This window comes from Patagioenas fasciata, chromosome 5, assembly GCF_037038585.1.
Source record: "Patagioenas fasciata isolate bPatFas1 chromosome 5, bPatFas1.hap1, whole genome shotgun sequence".
NCBI classification, from domain to species: Eukaryota; Metazoa; Chordata; class Aves; order Columbiformes; family Columbidae; genus Patagioenas; species Patagioenas fasciata.
This window is the reverse complement of record NC_092524.1, coordinates 20222628-20236547: the sequence shown is the minus strand read 5'-3', so window position 1 is coordinate 20236547 and position 13920 is coordinate 20222628. Positions and strand designations below refer to the sequence as shown.

The following is a 13920-nucleotide window of genomic DNA, read 5'->3' as shown; positions in this document are numbered from 1 at the left end:
TAAGTTTTGCATCCAGAATGGCCATTGAGAGTTGTTTGTATTTGTGATGCTAGCTAGCTTCAGTCATCCCTCCTGAAGGGTGAGCTTTTGGTAGGAGGGAAAAAAAAATACAGCTACTGGAATGTCAGTAGAATCTTCTACATGTAGTTCAAGGAAAGACAGTGAACAGGGCAGGGGGGTAGGGTGGTGGAAAGAGTTAATATATTACAAATCTTACTGTTCTACAGCCTTTAACCAGATCCTGTTTTTACTTTACTTTTTAATTTGCTAATTGTATATGCAAAATTACATTTTAATGTACATTTGCGGAACAGATTCTTCTGATGGGATCTACTGTTCCACTCTGCTCAGCTCAGTGGGAACGGATGTTTAATACTTCCCGTATCCCAGGAGAGGAATCAGGTAAGCAGGGGCAGCCAAGGACAATAAACATCTTAACGGAATTCAGTTTTTGGGATATTTTCTGCTGAAATCCTGTTTTTCCAGATAAGGTTCTTTTGGTTTCTACAAAAGCTTAAACTATAACTAGTTTTTTGTGATCTGGTTGTATGCTGAAGAACCTCTTAGAACTGAGTTCACATGTTCATCCAACACTGCATCTTTGTGGCAGCATCAGAATGAAGTACAGCATTTGGCAGAGTTATACTTATATTCATGATTAGTCCAGGGGACAATCACTAAGAATTCGGGGTGCAAGAGATTATTGGTTAGTCACCTCCATTGGGAATGTATTTATGGTCTGTTACTTGAAGGTAGCTTATATTTTTTTGAATTTGAGATCTGTAACTCATTCTTATGTTTCAGGCTGTCTTTGGGCATGTTAGTCCCACTCAACTACAGAATAAAAAAAACATAGTCTGTAAAAAGATACAGGGATGTGCCCACTCTTCCCTGATGGAGGTCTGATTTCTTGCCCTCTGATTAAAAGTATGTTTAAAGTATTTTATGTATATATTACAGTTCCTGAAGAAGCAGCATAATTGAAAACAAACAAGCCCAAACAGAAAAATTCTGCGCCATGTCTTCAGGTTAATTAGTGGTAAAATCTTAATGAACATTGTATCCTGTTACTTGAGCAGTTATTTAATCTTTATATTTGTTAATAAAACAGTATGGAATTAACCATTTTTTTTAAATCAGAGAAGAGCCTTTATAATATTTCCATTCTCTTTTTGGTTTGTTTGGGTTTTTTTTGTGGGGTTTTTTTTGTTTGTTTCAGTTTGTGTGGTTTGAGTTGGGTTTTTTTCCTCTTTTTTTTTTTTTTTTCCCCAGCAAACTCCAGGTGCATAAATCTGTATTTAGGCACATAAGGCATCTGAAAGGTAATTGCCAGGGCTCCACAACTGTTGCGAAGTCAGTTGTTTATGACTAATGAAATGACTTTTGCTTTTACACTGAAGAGGTTGCCTTTTTTGTACGGACACATCATGTACAAGAGCCTTGGGGTATCCTGATGCAGACTGGGATTGTAGAAAAACGTTACCTCACTAGCTGATTGCTTTGCTGCTGCTTTTTCCCCTCTGTGGGGTTTCTGTTCAGTTCACAGCCCATTGTATTAAGGTACTTGACAGTTGGAGTGATACTTCTGCCAATCCTAGCACATTTATCACAGGTATCTTATCTTTGGCAGAAATGCAAGGTCGATGGCAAAGGCACGATTAGCATAAAACTGCTTCTTTTCAGCAGATGGAGCATACTTACCAAAACTTTATGGACAGCTGAGAGCACCCAAAGTATAGAACTCTTTCCTGGTACAATGTTTCTCAGATGTCTCAGAATCATGACTTTTTAGACTCAGTCCTCATTTTTAACATCATGTTTCTTCATCTCAGTAATGCTTTTTTCAGCTTCATAGAAATATAACAGTTCTTTGAGGTAGTGAAGAAATTCAGTGAGCAGTTTTCATCCACTGAGGGCTTTTCATGGCTGTTGTAGAAACCTTCATCTGTTGTTTGATACAGTGTCCTCATGACTAAGTTCAGGCTTATCCGTATTAAGCCATAAAGATAATAAAGTGCAGAAAAATTTGTGGCCTAGGCTTCTGCTTCACTGACTGCTGTAATGTTACAGGTTTTGGCCACAGATGGAGTATTACTCTGCATCTGCCAGGTTCTGAACAAAAGCTTTGGGTGCTAAATTGGGCTCTCTTAAGACTCCCCACAGATTGTACCACAAGTTGCACTTGAACGCGGATGATTGAAAAGTACCTTTCCTCAGACTCATCTAGCGTGTTCTTTTGCTGACTGTTTAATGAGACTATGCTACTAGTGCTCACTTTACAGATACAGAAATACAGATTTAGTAGCTTAATATTGGCCTCCAGTATGGAAAATGATGGTGCTGTACATGCTAATGTTTATCAGATCTAAGTATTTGTTTCATGAAGGAATCTTTTTGCTGAAATAACATAGGGGTGCAGTTTATTCCACACTATTTATTACTTTGTTAAAACAGATAAACTGAGGCTAACTGGTGGTGCATGCAGTAGGCATTTGCTGTTACTTAGTGCATTAGTATTTTGTATTAGTATTTTCACATAAGTGGTTGCAATTCTAGATACTCTTCAGCATGTGAAAGACAGCAAACACATAGTTGTGTATCATAAGGGCCGTTACTTCAAGGTATGGCTGTACCATGATGGTAGACTGCTGAAACCCCGAGAAATTGAACAGCAGATGCAAAGAATTCTTGATGATGATTCAGAGCCTCAGACTGGTGAAAAGAAACTAGCAGCTCTTACTGCAGGAGATAGGTATGGTGGTTATTGTTTTTTTAAATTAATTTTAATATTCAGAAATAGTTGCATAAGATACTAATTGAATATTGGCTTTGAAATTTTAGAATAGTCTAAAGTCAGTTTATTAATACCTTGATCACTGATTTTGTATATTGCTAACATGTAGCAACTCTTCAGTCATTTGTAACTACATGGAGTTAAAAGTAATTTTTCAGCAGCAACCCCTTATACAGATTACCTATGTTTACATGTAGAGGTTCGGTTTAGTTACGGCTATAATAAGAGTGGTAATTGGAAGCTTTACAGTATTACACATATTGAGCTACTAGAATTTCATATTGACTCTAGGGTTAAAAATTAATATTGAGAATGCAAATTCAGTATCTGTTACTCTGTATTCATTACTTGCACCTAAAAATAAAGCAGTGTGTACTCAATTGGTTCTAGATACAACGTCATTGAATTCAGTTAAATTGTGACAAACTTAGTTCAACTTGTCTAGTTGTTTCTGGACAAGGGAGAGAAATAACTGTCTATTTTAATATACTTTCTTACTGGGCATAAGAAGGTTTTCATGGGGAAAAAACACGTAAACTTAAAATAAACATTGTGCAACCATAGAGAAATTACATTGTTTCAGGTATTTGCCGTGGAACCTTTAATTGAAAATTGTCCAACCTCTGAGATTTGATTGTTACAACAATGGACATTAATATCTGTTGATTGCTTACATTTTTATTACTATTTTTTTTCCCATATAATAGATATTTTTTTTTGTTTAGATATAATCGCAGATGATCTATGCTGCATAAATGCTGGATTTCTGAGGATAAAGCTTCACACATGTGATGAAATGTTGAATTGATTCCTAGGATTACATTGTACATATATTTTCAGAACTTGTCACTGCTGATATAGCTTAAATGCAATGCATGCAGTTGCTTCAAATTTGATAAGTTTGGAGGAATGCCTCATGGTGTAAAACATTGACAAATTCATGTAATTTGGCTATAAACCAAATTCTTTTCGCAGAGTACCATGGGCTAGAGCTCGACAGGCCTATTTTAGCCATGGAAAGAACAAACAGTCCTTAGATGCTGTTGAAAAAGCAGCATTTTTTGTGACATTGGATGACATTGAGCAAGGGTACAGAAAAGAAGATCCAGTGACGTCGCTGGATGCATATGCGAAATCCTTAATACACGGCAGATGTTATGACAGGTACAGTATTGACTTTGAGTAAAACACCTTCTCTGTTTTAGAATTTCCCAAATTCATGTGGCTAATACCTATGAATTAGTGTCTTATATGCTGATAAATTCCATAGAATCACAGAATGTTTTGGGCTGGAAGGGGCCTTCAGAGATCATTGAGTCCACCTCCCTTGCTGTGAGCAGGGATATCTTTCAGTACATCAGACTGCTCAAAACCCTGTCCAACCTGACTTTGAATACTTCCAATGATGGGGCATCCACAGCTTCTTTGGGCAACCTGTCTCAATGTCTCACCACTCTCATCATTAAAAAAAAAAAAAAAATCTACGGTATGAAAATCTCCTGTCCTTCAGTTTATAATCATTGCCCTTTGTCCTGTCATTCTGGGCCTTGGTAAAAAGTCTTTCTTGGTCTTTCTTGTATGTTTTATTTATATATTGAAAGGCCACAAGAAGGTATCCCAGAGCCTTCCCTTCTCCAGACTGAAAAACCCCAATTCTCAGCTTCTCTTCATGGGAGAGGTTTTCCTGCCCTCTGACCATTCCCAGGGCCCTACCCTGAACCTGCTCTAGCAGGCACATCTTTGTTGTACTGGGAACCAGAGAGTGGATGCTGTACTCCAGGTGGGGTCTCATAAGAGCAGAACAGAGGATGTGAATTGCCTCTCTTCAGCCCACTGGCTGTGCTGCCTCTTACGCAGTTCAGGATATGTTTGAATTTCTGGGCAGCAAGCACACATTGCTGGCTCATGTCCAATTTTTTCATCCACCAGTATCCCCAAGTCCTTCTCTGCAGGGCTGCTCAATCCATGCATCCCCCAGTCTACTGATACTGGGGATTACCCTGACCCAAGTGCAGGACCTTGCACTTGACCTTGTTAAAGGTCAGTAGGTTCACATGGTTGAACTTCATGAAGTTCAAATTTTTGTCTGTTTATTTAAATGAACTGTTGTTAAAAACAAACAAACAAAACCACAAGAACTAGTGCATTTGAGTGTGAATGTTTGACAGATGAAGTTACAGTATGAAAATACTTTTCAAATATATAAAATCATAAGGAATTCTTAATTTCTTTTATAGATGGTTTGATAAAACATTCACTCTTATAGTATTCAAAAATGGCAGGATGGGTCTGAATGCAGAGCACTCTTGGGCAGATGCTCCTATTGTTGGACACCTGTGGGAGGTAGGTGTTTAGTACAAAAAGTTAATGCAAGAGATCATGTGATATGGTCTGTGCAACAGTCCTGAAGATCAGCAGTTACTTTCAATCCTTTGCCTTCATGTTGCTGAGATTATAGGCCTGAGTTTACAGTGTAGAATTAAAAAACCCCTCCCTTGCTTAGAATAAAAGATTGCTGTCCTTTAAATTAAAAGGTCTTTATTGCATTTTAATGAGCATAGATATCTTCATAGAAAAGTGATACAGCTCCCCACCTAACTTGTTTATTTTATATATATACAGGCTCCTTAAGCACTTAAGCTTTCTTTTGCTATAAAAATCTCGCACTTACTGTCAAAATGTAAAGAAATGGTAGAGAGTTTAACTTTTCCTCTAAGCCATCATTTGATGAGCTGCAGATTGATATGTTGATTTAATTATCTCTTCTATTTATTTGAAATGAATGGAATAAATACACTTTTTGCCAGGTTTGTTCATCATGAGTTCATTAGTTGAAATCCTATTTGATTTTTTTTTTTAAGCTTAGATCCAGAAACAATTACATGACTCAATCACACAAAACTATTTCATAAACATAAACTAATTCTGATTTCACTATGTATTTGTGCAAATGGGTCTAAGGTCTAACTGCTGCCCCACGTGTGTAAGAACAAAAAATTCTTATTGCATTCTCTAACCAGGGAAGAAGGAAGCCAAATTGATTTGAAATTGACTTGGCAGTGCAATTTAGACTACCTTAATGGAAGTTACTTTGTTTTCTTTCAATGAATGATGTTGTAGGATTTAGTTCACATTTCTGTACTTACTATTATTTGGTTCATTTTCTCCTACGAATTAGGGTGACTAAAATAAACTAAGTAGGATTTCATTTCCTAAAAAGTTATCTGTTGTTAGCTCTTTATAGATTTTCTGGTTTTGTAATAGAATGGTTTAGACTATATTTCATAGTTGGCATGTTCTGACCACTAAGTGAGAAAATTAACTTAAAAGAAAATACTAGAAATATATATGTAGAACATGCAATAGATTTTTGTCAGGTGTTTTCTTCAAATCTATTGATAAATCTGTGTTTTTTAGTTTGTGTATTGTTGGTTGGCTTTATACGTAAAGGATGTTGTTTAAAATCTTGTAAGACAGAGTCTTTTTTTATCTGTTGTTCAAGTTGTATTGTTCATCTTAGAAACATTCTACTTCCCCACCCAGGAACTCTAGTGTGCGTATAAAATGAACTGCAGTTTTGAGTGGGATACAAATCTTAAAAATTATTAAATTCTTGCACTTTCAAATAAACTGTTCCTTGGTGAACAAGTTTTGACAGATAAAAAAGTTGTAGACATTCTCTAGAGTTAAATTGAACAAAGGTTGTGAAATCTAAGTCTGAGTTTTGTACTGCTAGTAAGTTTGAGGTGTGTTTTTAGTTTAATAATTTTGAATAATTCAGTAGCATCTAACAAAGTGCACCTGAGTAATTGAATAGGTGTTTTGTGCATACCTGGTATTCCTCCCACTCAGAACACAAGTGAAAATGCCTTAAAGTAAGAGGTAAAACAAAGGGCTTCACTTGCTGCTGTTTTCTGTATTTGGAAATAGATTGTATGGTGTATTTCACTACGGACTATCCTGATTCCACAGCAATATGTAATGTGTTGCAATTCTGAAGAAGTATCATTCTTTGCAGAATGTAATGGCAACTGAGTATCTTGAACTGGGCTATTCAGAAGATGGGCATTGCAAAGGAGATACCAATCAAAATATTCCTATTCCTACCAAACTACAGTGGGAAATTCCAGAGGAAGTAAGTACAGAATAGCTTGTGCTTTGAGGAAGACTCTTCTCTTTTCCTGAGCAGTCAGATCATTTAAGCAATTACTGATAACCCTATAAATCAACTTTAAATTCCCTTGAGTCCTGTAAGATGTGTATTTCACGTGTGGACATAACTCAGTTTACTTAAAAAGATACCAGGAGGGTTTAACATCACTTAAAAAATTCTGGCCAGAAAATGCCAGCCTTTTACTAGACACTCTCTTGGTTGGCCACATGTCAAAAATAAGTGGCCACTTATTTTAAATAGTAGCTATATTAATATGAAATTGAAGTTCCTGAGGTTTCATTCCTATTGTCACAACAAATGCTCTTGTGTAATAGTTCCTTAAGATCAGCAGTCTGTTTCGTGTTCAAAATTCTGTATACGTATTTAATAAGGTTGGATTTTTTTTTCCCCGAGTTCAAAACGAAATGCCATCGCCTATTTGGATTTTAATTTTGAATAAAAAGGTAATGGTGGTGATATGTTTAAGCATGGATTGGAAGCCACACAACTATTGCCATTCTAATCTCTGTCAGTCATTCTTTTATGTTGTAGTGATCTGAACAGTCTTAATGCTGGTCTTTTTTAAAGTGTAATTTTTGGATGCTGGATGTGTATTGGCTTAAAGCTTATTTTTAATTAGCTCTTTGAATTTTAACTTTCTGGCAAAGATAGCATCTCCTTTTTCTCCAAAGGGAGATTATTTAGATAATGATGTTCCTGGCATGAATAAAGGCATAATTTCTTATTTTTCAATTAAAAATACTTACACTTTTTCAACAGTTCTCTCAAATGCTACATATGGCTGTAGATATTTATTCTTTATTTTAGTGCCTAGAAGTGATTGAGAGGTCTCTGAGCACTGCCATAGCTCTGGCAGATGATGTGGACTTCCATTCATTTTTCTTTGATGCTTTTGGGAAGGGACTAATAAAGAAAGCAAAAACCAGCCCTGATGGCTTCGTGCAGCTTGCCCTGCAGCTTGCTCACTATCGGGTAAGAAGAACAGACTGTTTCTGGCTTATAGAATCTTATTAAGTTCGGGTGTACCATGTTTGTGATAAAATACTTGAGAGTAATCTTGTGCTGCTTGTGTAAGGTTATCAAAGACATTCAATGGAAATTCCTATAAACTTTAAACAGATTACTACCTGGAAATGAATTGTCCAAAGGTTGGTATATTGACACTCATACAAATTATTCTCCTCTGCATAGTTGGTCTGTCCCTAGGCATTTTGCACTAGATATGAAACTTCCAGTAGCTGTGTTTATAATCTAAACAATATTATACTTACCTTTTAGTTTGGAGTCACCATTATTTCAGTAGTCATGGACATTTCCTAACAGGATTAACAGAAATGCCTGCCTGTGTTTTCTTCTGTTAGTTCAGCTTTTCTGTACCTTGTTTTTAGAAAACACCAGTGTAACAACATGCAGTGTTTTTCATTTTACTTCTATTTGTCACTGTTGATATACGGTTCTACTTTTTTTTTTTTTTTTTTTTTAAGTCATTCCAAATACTTTTTCAAAGCATGTTGATTTTCTGGTTGCTATTACCCCTTACAGTCTTTCTTACAGCTGGTTAGGGTATCTACACAGCAAATAGTGTGATTGCACACCCACCTTTTTTATTTGATGTCTTAATCTGAAACTGAATAGACTTTCATGATCAGTTCTGTCTACAGGTAAGAGTATCTAACGTGTTAGATAAACTTCTGTTGTTTGGCAACTTTTAATCTGTAGATTGTGTGCATCTACAGGAAATATGGAAGCCACACGTCCTGGTTTTGCAGGCTGTTTTTAGTTCTCACATTCTTGAATATCCCCACACTGTCATATGTTTTCATGCTATTAAACTTAAGTGAAAATACTTTTAAGAATGTTACAGTTTTCTTGATTAGTTACCACAGCTGTGTTAATTAGCAAGCCACTGAACTTTCAAATAGGTTTTTGATAGCCTTTAAATCAGCTTATGTTATAAGCTAAAGAAGACTGAATATAAAATGCAGAGGGTACTCGTTACTAGTTTGGTTATTCTGTTAGTGTTTATCAAATCCCACTACTAATCTTATTTTTGCCTTTATTAGATTTTGTAAGGCTGTTAATGGTGGGCCACTAAAAACTTAATGTTGAGTTTAATTTGTGGAGTGATTCATATGCTATCTGCTTACCTTGAACTGTTAATTAAGGAAGAGTGGCTAAGTCTGGCTAAATGTTTGAGTTCTTATTTTTGCCTTTGCAAGGACATGGGAAAATTTTCTTTAACATATGAAGCCTCTATGACACGCTTGTTCAGAGAAGGCAGGACCGAAACTGTTCGTTCGTGTACTGTTGAATCATGTAATTTTGTTCGAACCATGGAAGACCCAACTGAAAGTGTAAGTTCACCGTATTGGTGCCTCATACAGTCTATAAGGCACATGAGTTCTTGTTGCTTTTACCACGTGAGAGATGGAACCTGACACACCAATGTGATGTTCAGAGTTCACGTTATTGTCAGACCGGGCTAGCTTTATACCAAAGCTGCCATGTCCACACGCCTTACAACAATGTGATTGGTTGTAACTCGTGCTATACAATAACGTGATAGGCTGCATGTACTGTCCATGCGCTCTGCACGCGTGTGTCCCGCGATTGCTCATTCATTGTTACCTTCTAATGGGGCTCCTTTCGTTTCTTTTGTCTCTGGCTTCACCTCTCAGCCAGGCTGGGGACAACCCCATCCCTCTGGGGCAGAGGGTGGCTCTGCCACTACAAGTTATGCCTTTGTTTTTTAGGAAAGAAGTGCAGCATAAGGTAATTGTCCACATTCTCTGTCAGTATGGTAGAAATTCAAGGCTATACCAAAAGAGAAAACTTAGTAACTTAGCCAAAGATGCCGCTTCTTACAGTTCCTAAAATCCAGAAAACTGGGATGACTTGTAAAACTCATACAGAGTTTTGTAAAACAAGTAATCTCATACCAGTTAAGCTTTCCTTTCTGATAGGGAAGCAAGTGTTATTCACAGGGAATAAGTAGGTGCTCTTATATGTTGATTTCAGTGGTCTTTTTAATCTTTCTTGTGATGTTCTGATTAGCAAACAAAGGAAGCATGGTCTAGGGGAAAACTTACTGGCTTGGAAAACTTGAACAATACTGCTTAAATGTTTGCTGTCAAAATGGAAGGGTAGAGGATGGTTGTCTTGAGGACTGTCTGTTCTTTAATCCACTGCTAATCACAGTTTTCACAGATACAGCTGATGAAATAAATAATTATATTTGAAGGTTTTGCTAAGCTGAAGGGCATTTCCAATTCTTCAGACCTGAAAAAGAGGATTTTATACAATAGGAAGGTACTCAAGGTATTGCATCTAGGCTTGAGTAACAGTTGCATTGGTAGAAGTTCTAATGAAAAAGATCTAGGACTATAATAATTAGTAACAGAACACTGACATAGCACAATCAGTGCTATGCGATTAGGAAAAAAGGAGCCCTTAATTTAGTCATGCCCTTTATTTTTAGTAGTCTTTTGTCTCTGCACTTTTTTGTGTACAGCATTAGCTGGGGTGGTTTGTCCAGTTTTGAATGCCACACTTGAGGTATGGATGGATTGGAGAGAGTATAAAGGAGAGCAAGAAGGATGATTAGACACCTCTGAAGAGGATCTGTGAGGAGAGTTGGAACTTAATTATTCTTGCCTAATCTAAAGAAGAGAAAACACTGTAGAAGAGGTAGGGAGCCAGGTTGTGCTCAAGAGGATAAAAAGGCTGATGCAGAGATGATCAGAAAAATCTGTTCTCTGTCCCAAGAACTAATGGACTTAAATTGCAGAAAGAAACACGTTAGGGAAACATTTTCTGCTAGTAAGGATAATGAATAAGGAGGGAAATAGCAAAAAGCCTGAAACAGATTACTTGGAGGTTGTTTTTTTCACTTTTAAAATTGTTAAAAGTAAGTTACATAATGGTTCTTCAGGAAAGCGTTTTAATTATTAGCTCTTAGGGCAGATGAATAGTTGAGGTTCTTTCTAGCCCTATGATTCTATAATGTTACTGCAAGAAAACAGATGCACATAGAAACTCTTTTCTCCCTCATCTATCTGGAAGTTCTGTGTAAGTAAAATCCCTCTGGGTTTCTCAATATGCTGTGCTGGGAGCTGTGATCAAACCAATGCAGGTCTGGAAATCCAGCCTTGCACATAAATGTATGCCACAGCTACTGTACAACTACCCTGTGTAAGCAATTTTTACATAGTCCTAATATTAGAATTACTGCTATTACACATCTCTGCAGTTACTATCTGCATTTGCGTTAAAGGAGTAAAGTAGCCCCATACGTGGCAAGATCATATATATATATGTATATAAAAATATATATCTATGATATATATGATATATATCATATATATATGTATCAGACTTCATTCTGCTTTTTTTTTGCTATGGTTACTAGAGACGTGATTATTTTTCAGGCTTGTTGATTCATTATTGTCCTTCATCTGCAATGATCAAGCACAGAGCTGAGGAACCCTGCCTTCATAATGCAATTTTTGTTTTTTATGTGTTATGAACATATTAAAGGCATTTATATATTATTTTAGAAAAACTTGTCTGCTATTAGTGCTTGCTTCTACTTTTCTCTGGGTTTTTCCTTAGAATTTTTCATGAGCATTTGTATCCTCCATGGACTCTCCACAAAGCTTTACTTCTGAATGCCAGTTGTAGGCATGGTTAGCATGACCACAGGTTATTGACTAATTTCTCATGCTGGAGTCAAATAGGCAGCTTACTGTGTCCCAAATGAGTGGTGTAAAATGTAGTGATACTGGAGATGAGAAGTAACAGGTTGCAATATACTCTGTGTGTTGCATTCCACATTATAAAATCGTAACAGAATGGCTATCTAAGTGTTTTGAACAGATACTTTCAGCACTTGCAGTATTCATACAGTGTACATAAAATCATAGAATATCTCTAGTTGGAAGAGACCCGTAAGGATCATTGCGTCAAACTCCCTGTTTCTTGCAAGGCTACCTAAAATTAAGCTGTACGACTAAGAGTGTTGTCCAGTTGCTCCTTTAAATCTGACAGTTTTGGTGCCCTGGCCACTTCCCTGAGGAGCCTGTTCCAGTGACTGACCAGCCTCTCATTGAAGAACCTTTTCCTAATGCCCCATGTGAACTTCCCCTTGATGCAGCTCCATACCATTTCCTTATGTCCTATTGCTGGTCACCAGAGAGAGAAGATCAGCACCTTTACCTCCACTGTTGCTCTTTTGAGGAAGTCTGTAAGACTGCAGTGAGGTTACTCCTCAGGTTTCTCTTCTCTAAGCTGAACAAACCAAGTGACCTCCACTGCTTCTCATGAGTCTTGCCCTTGAGACCTTTCACCATCTTGGTCACTCTCCTCTGGTCACGCCCTAAGGGTTTGATGTCCTTCTTATATTGAGGCGCCCAAAACTGTTCATGGACCCCAATACCTTCAGTGTTGTCAGTCTGTCTTCTAAAATGGCTATTGCCACTCCAGCTTTTCTTAAATCATGTTGAGATTTGCTCTTTAACTTTTTAAGGCCAGTGTCTCTAGAAACTAAGTATACAATAATGTAGCAAACTTGAGTTGTAATTGTGTTTGATTCTGGGGTTAGATGACACTTAAAATACAAATTCTGTTTCATTATGCGGTATTTACAGCAAGTAATCGTTGACACTTGCTACTACCTGTAACTGAATACATGAGGCCGAAAAGCAAAAGGATACTAGTAATTGGTTTGCATTGTCTAGTCTTGTACTTGACCCCAAAGTGCTCTAGCCTTGAGAACCTAGCTTCTGCAACTCCATCCTCAACTCGGTTCACTAAACTGATTTTTCTTCATTCTTTTCTTCATTGTTAGAATGAAAATAAGCTTAAGTTATTTCAGCTCGCTGCTGCCAAACATCAGCACTTATATCGTCTTGCCATGACTGGTGCTGGCATTGACCGCCATCTGTTCTGCCTTTATGTCGTGTCGAAGTACCTTGCTGTAGATTCTCCTTTCCTTAAGGAAGTAAGTGACTTGTATTGATAACTATTGATTACAGTAAATCATCCTTTACTTAGTGTTTTGTGGTATCTGCTTACGTACTTGTAGAACTCTGGTTTTCCTAAACAGAACAAAACCAAACCAAAAAAAACCCTAAAAGTTCAGCAAGCATGACTGAACATGTGCTGGTATATCACAAGTTAGTTTCATTTTGTTTTATAATAACGCTTTCTGTGAGCTTTATAGTATAATATGCATTGTTAAGGATTGCAAGTATAGTCAGTATTGCAAAAAAAGTACTGGTTGCTTGTGGGTTTTTATGTATTTTCAAGGCAGTACAACAGAGCCTGTGTTCCTTCTCTGAAAAATGTTCTTTTGCAACTGTGACAAAATAACTTTCCTTTAAGTTACTGTGAGTTAAAGGAACTATATATTGCATTTTTTTTTGTTAATGCACAATGTTAATGTCGCTGTGTATTACATGACAAATGCTTATTACTTAAAGTAGATTTTAAGGTTGGGTTTTATAAAAGTAATTATATTGCACTTGTTCATGTTTTCTGCCTCCAAACTAACCTATTTGCATTTGTCTGCTTGCCCTCCTAAATGTGAGTAGTGGCTAAGTCAAGAATAAAACAACTTTTTGCAAACTTTCCAGACATGTGTGAATTGTTAGAGATTTTACAAGCTTCTAACTTAATGTAGCATCTTACCAGGATTTGAATATGGTTGTTAACAAGACCTGTTATACAGAATTTGCCAGGCTATAGACCAGATTAATCAGTTTTGAAATAGCATTTCTATTGAAAAAACTTCTATTCTCTTTGAGAAGTTGATATCAGGACCTCATATGGTAATGGTTTGCGTATCAGAACAAGCTTAGCTGTTTCTTTTAAGCTTCTTAATTGTTCATTCATTTGAAATGGGAAGTTATCCTTAATATTGCTTTGAGTGCTTTCTAATGTGATCTTGACTAGC

The 13920-nt window shown here is 36.7% G+C and overlaps 1 protein-coding gene across 7 annotated transcripts in view; it reads left to right on the top strand.

Moving 5' to 3' along the window:
• CPT1A (carnitine palmitoyltransferase 1A) overlaps positions 1-13920 on the top strand; it is a 52768-nt gene that overhangs the window by 26506 nt on the left and 12342 nt on the right. For all 7 annotated transcript variants that reach the window (XM_065839491.2, XM_065839490.2, XM_065839493.2 and 4 more), the window contains 8 exons: positions 315-402; positions 2557-2752; positions 3770-3958; positions 5032-5137; positions 6813-6929; positions 7776-7940; positions 9188-9322; positions 12814-12966. In XM_065839491.2, the coding sequence (XP_065695563.1) occupies positions 315-402; positions 2557-2752; positions 3770-3958; positions 5032-5137; positions 6813-6929; positions 7776-7940; positions 9188-9322; positions 12814-12966 (1149 nt within the window). The remainder of the gene's footprint in view (positions 1-314; positions 403-2556; positions 2753-3769; positions 3959-5031; positions 5138-6812; positions 6930-7775; positions 7941-9187; positions 9323-12813; positions 12967-13920) is intronic.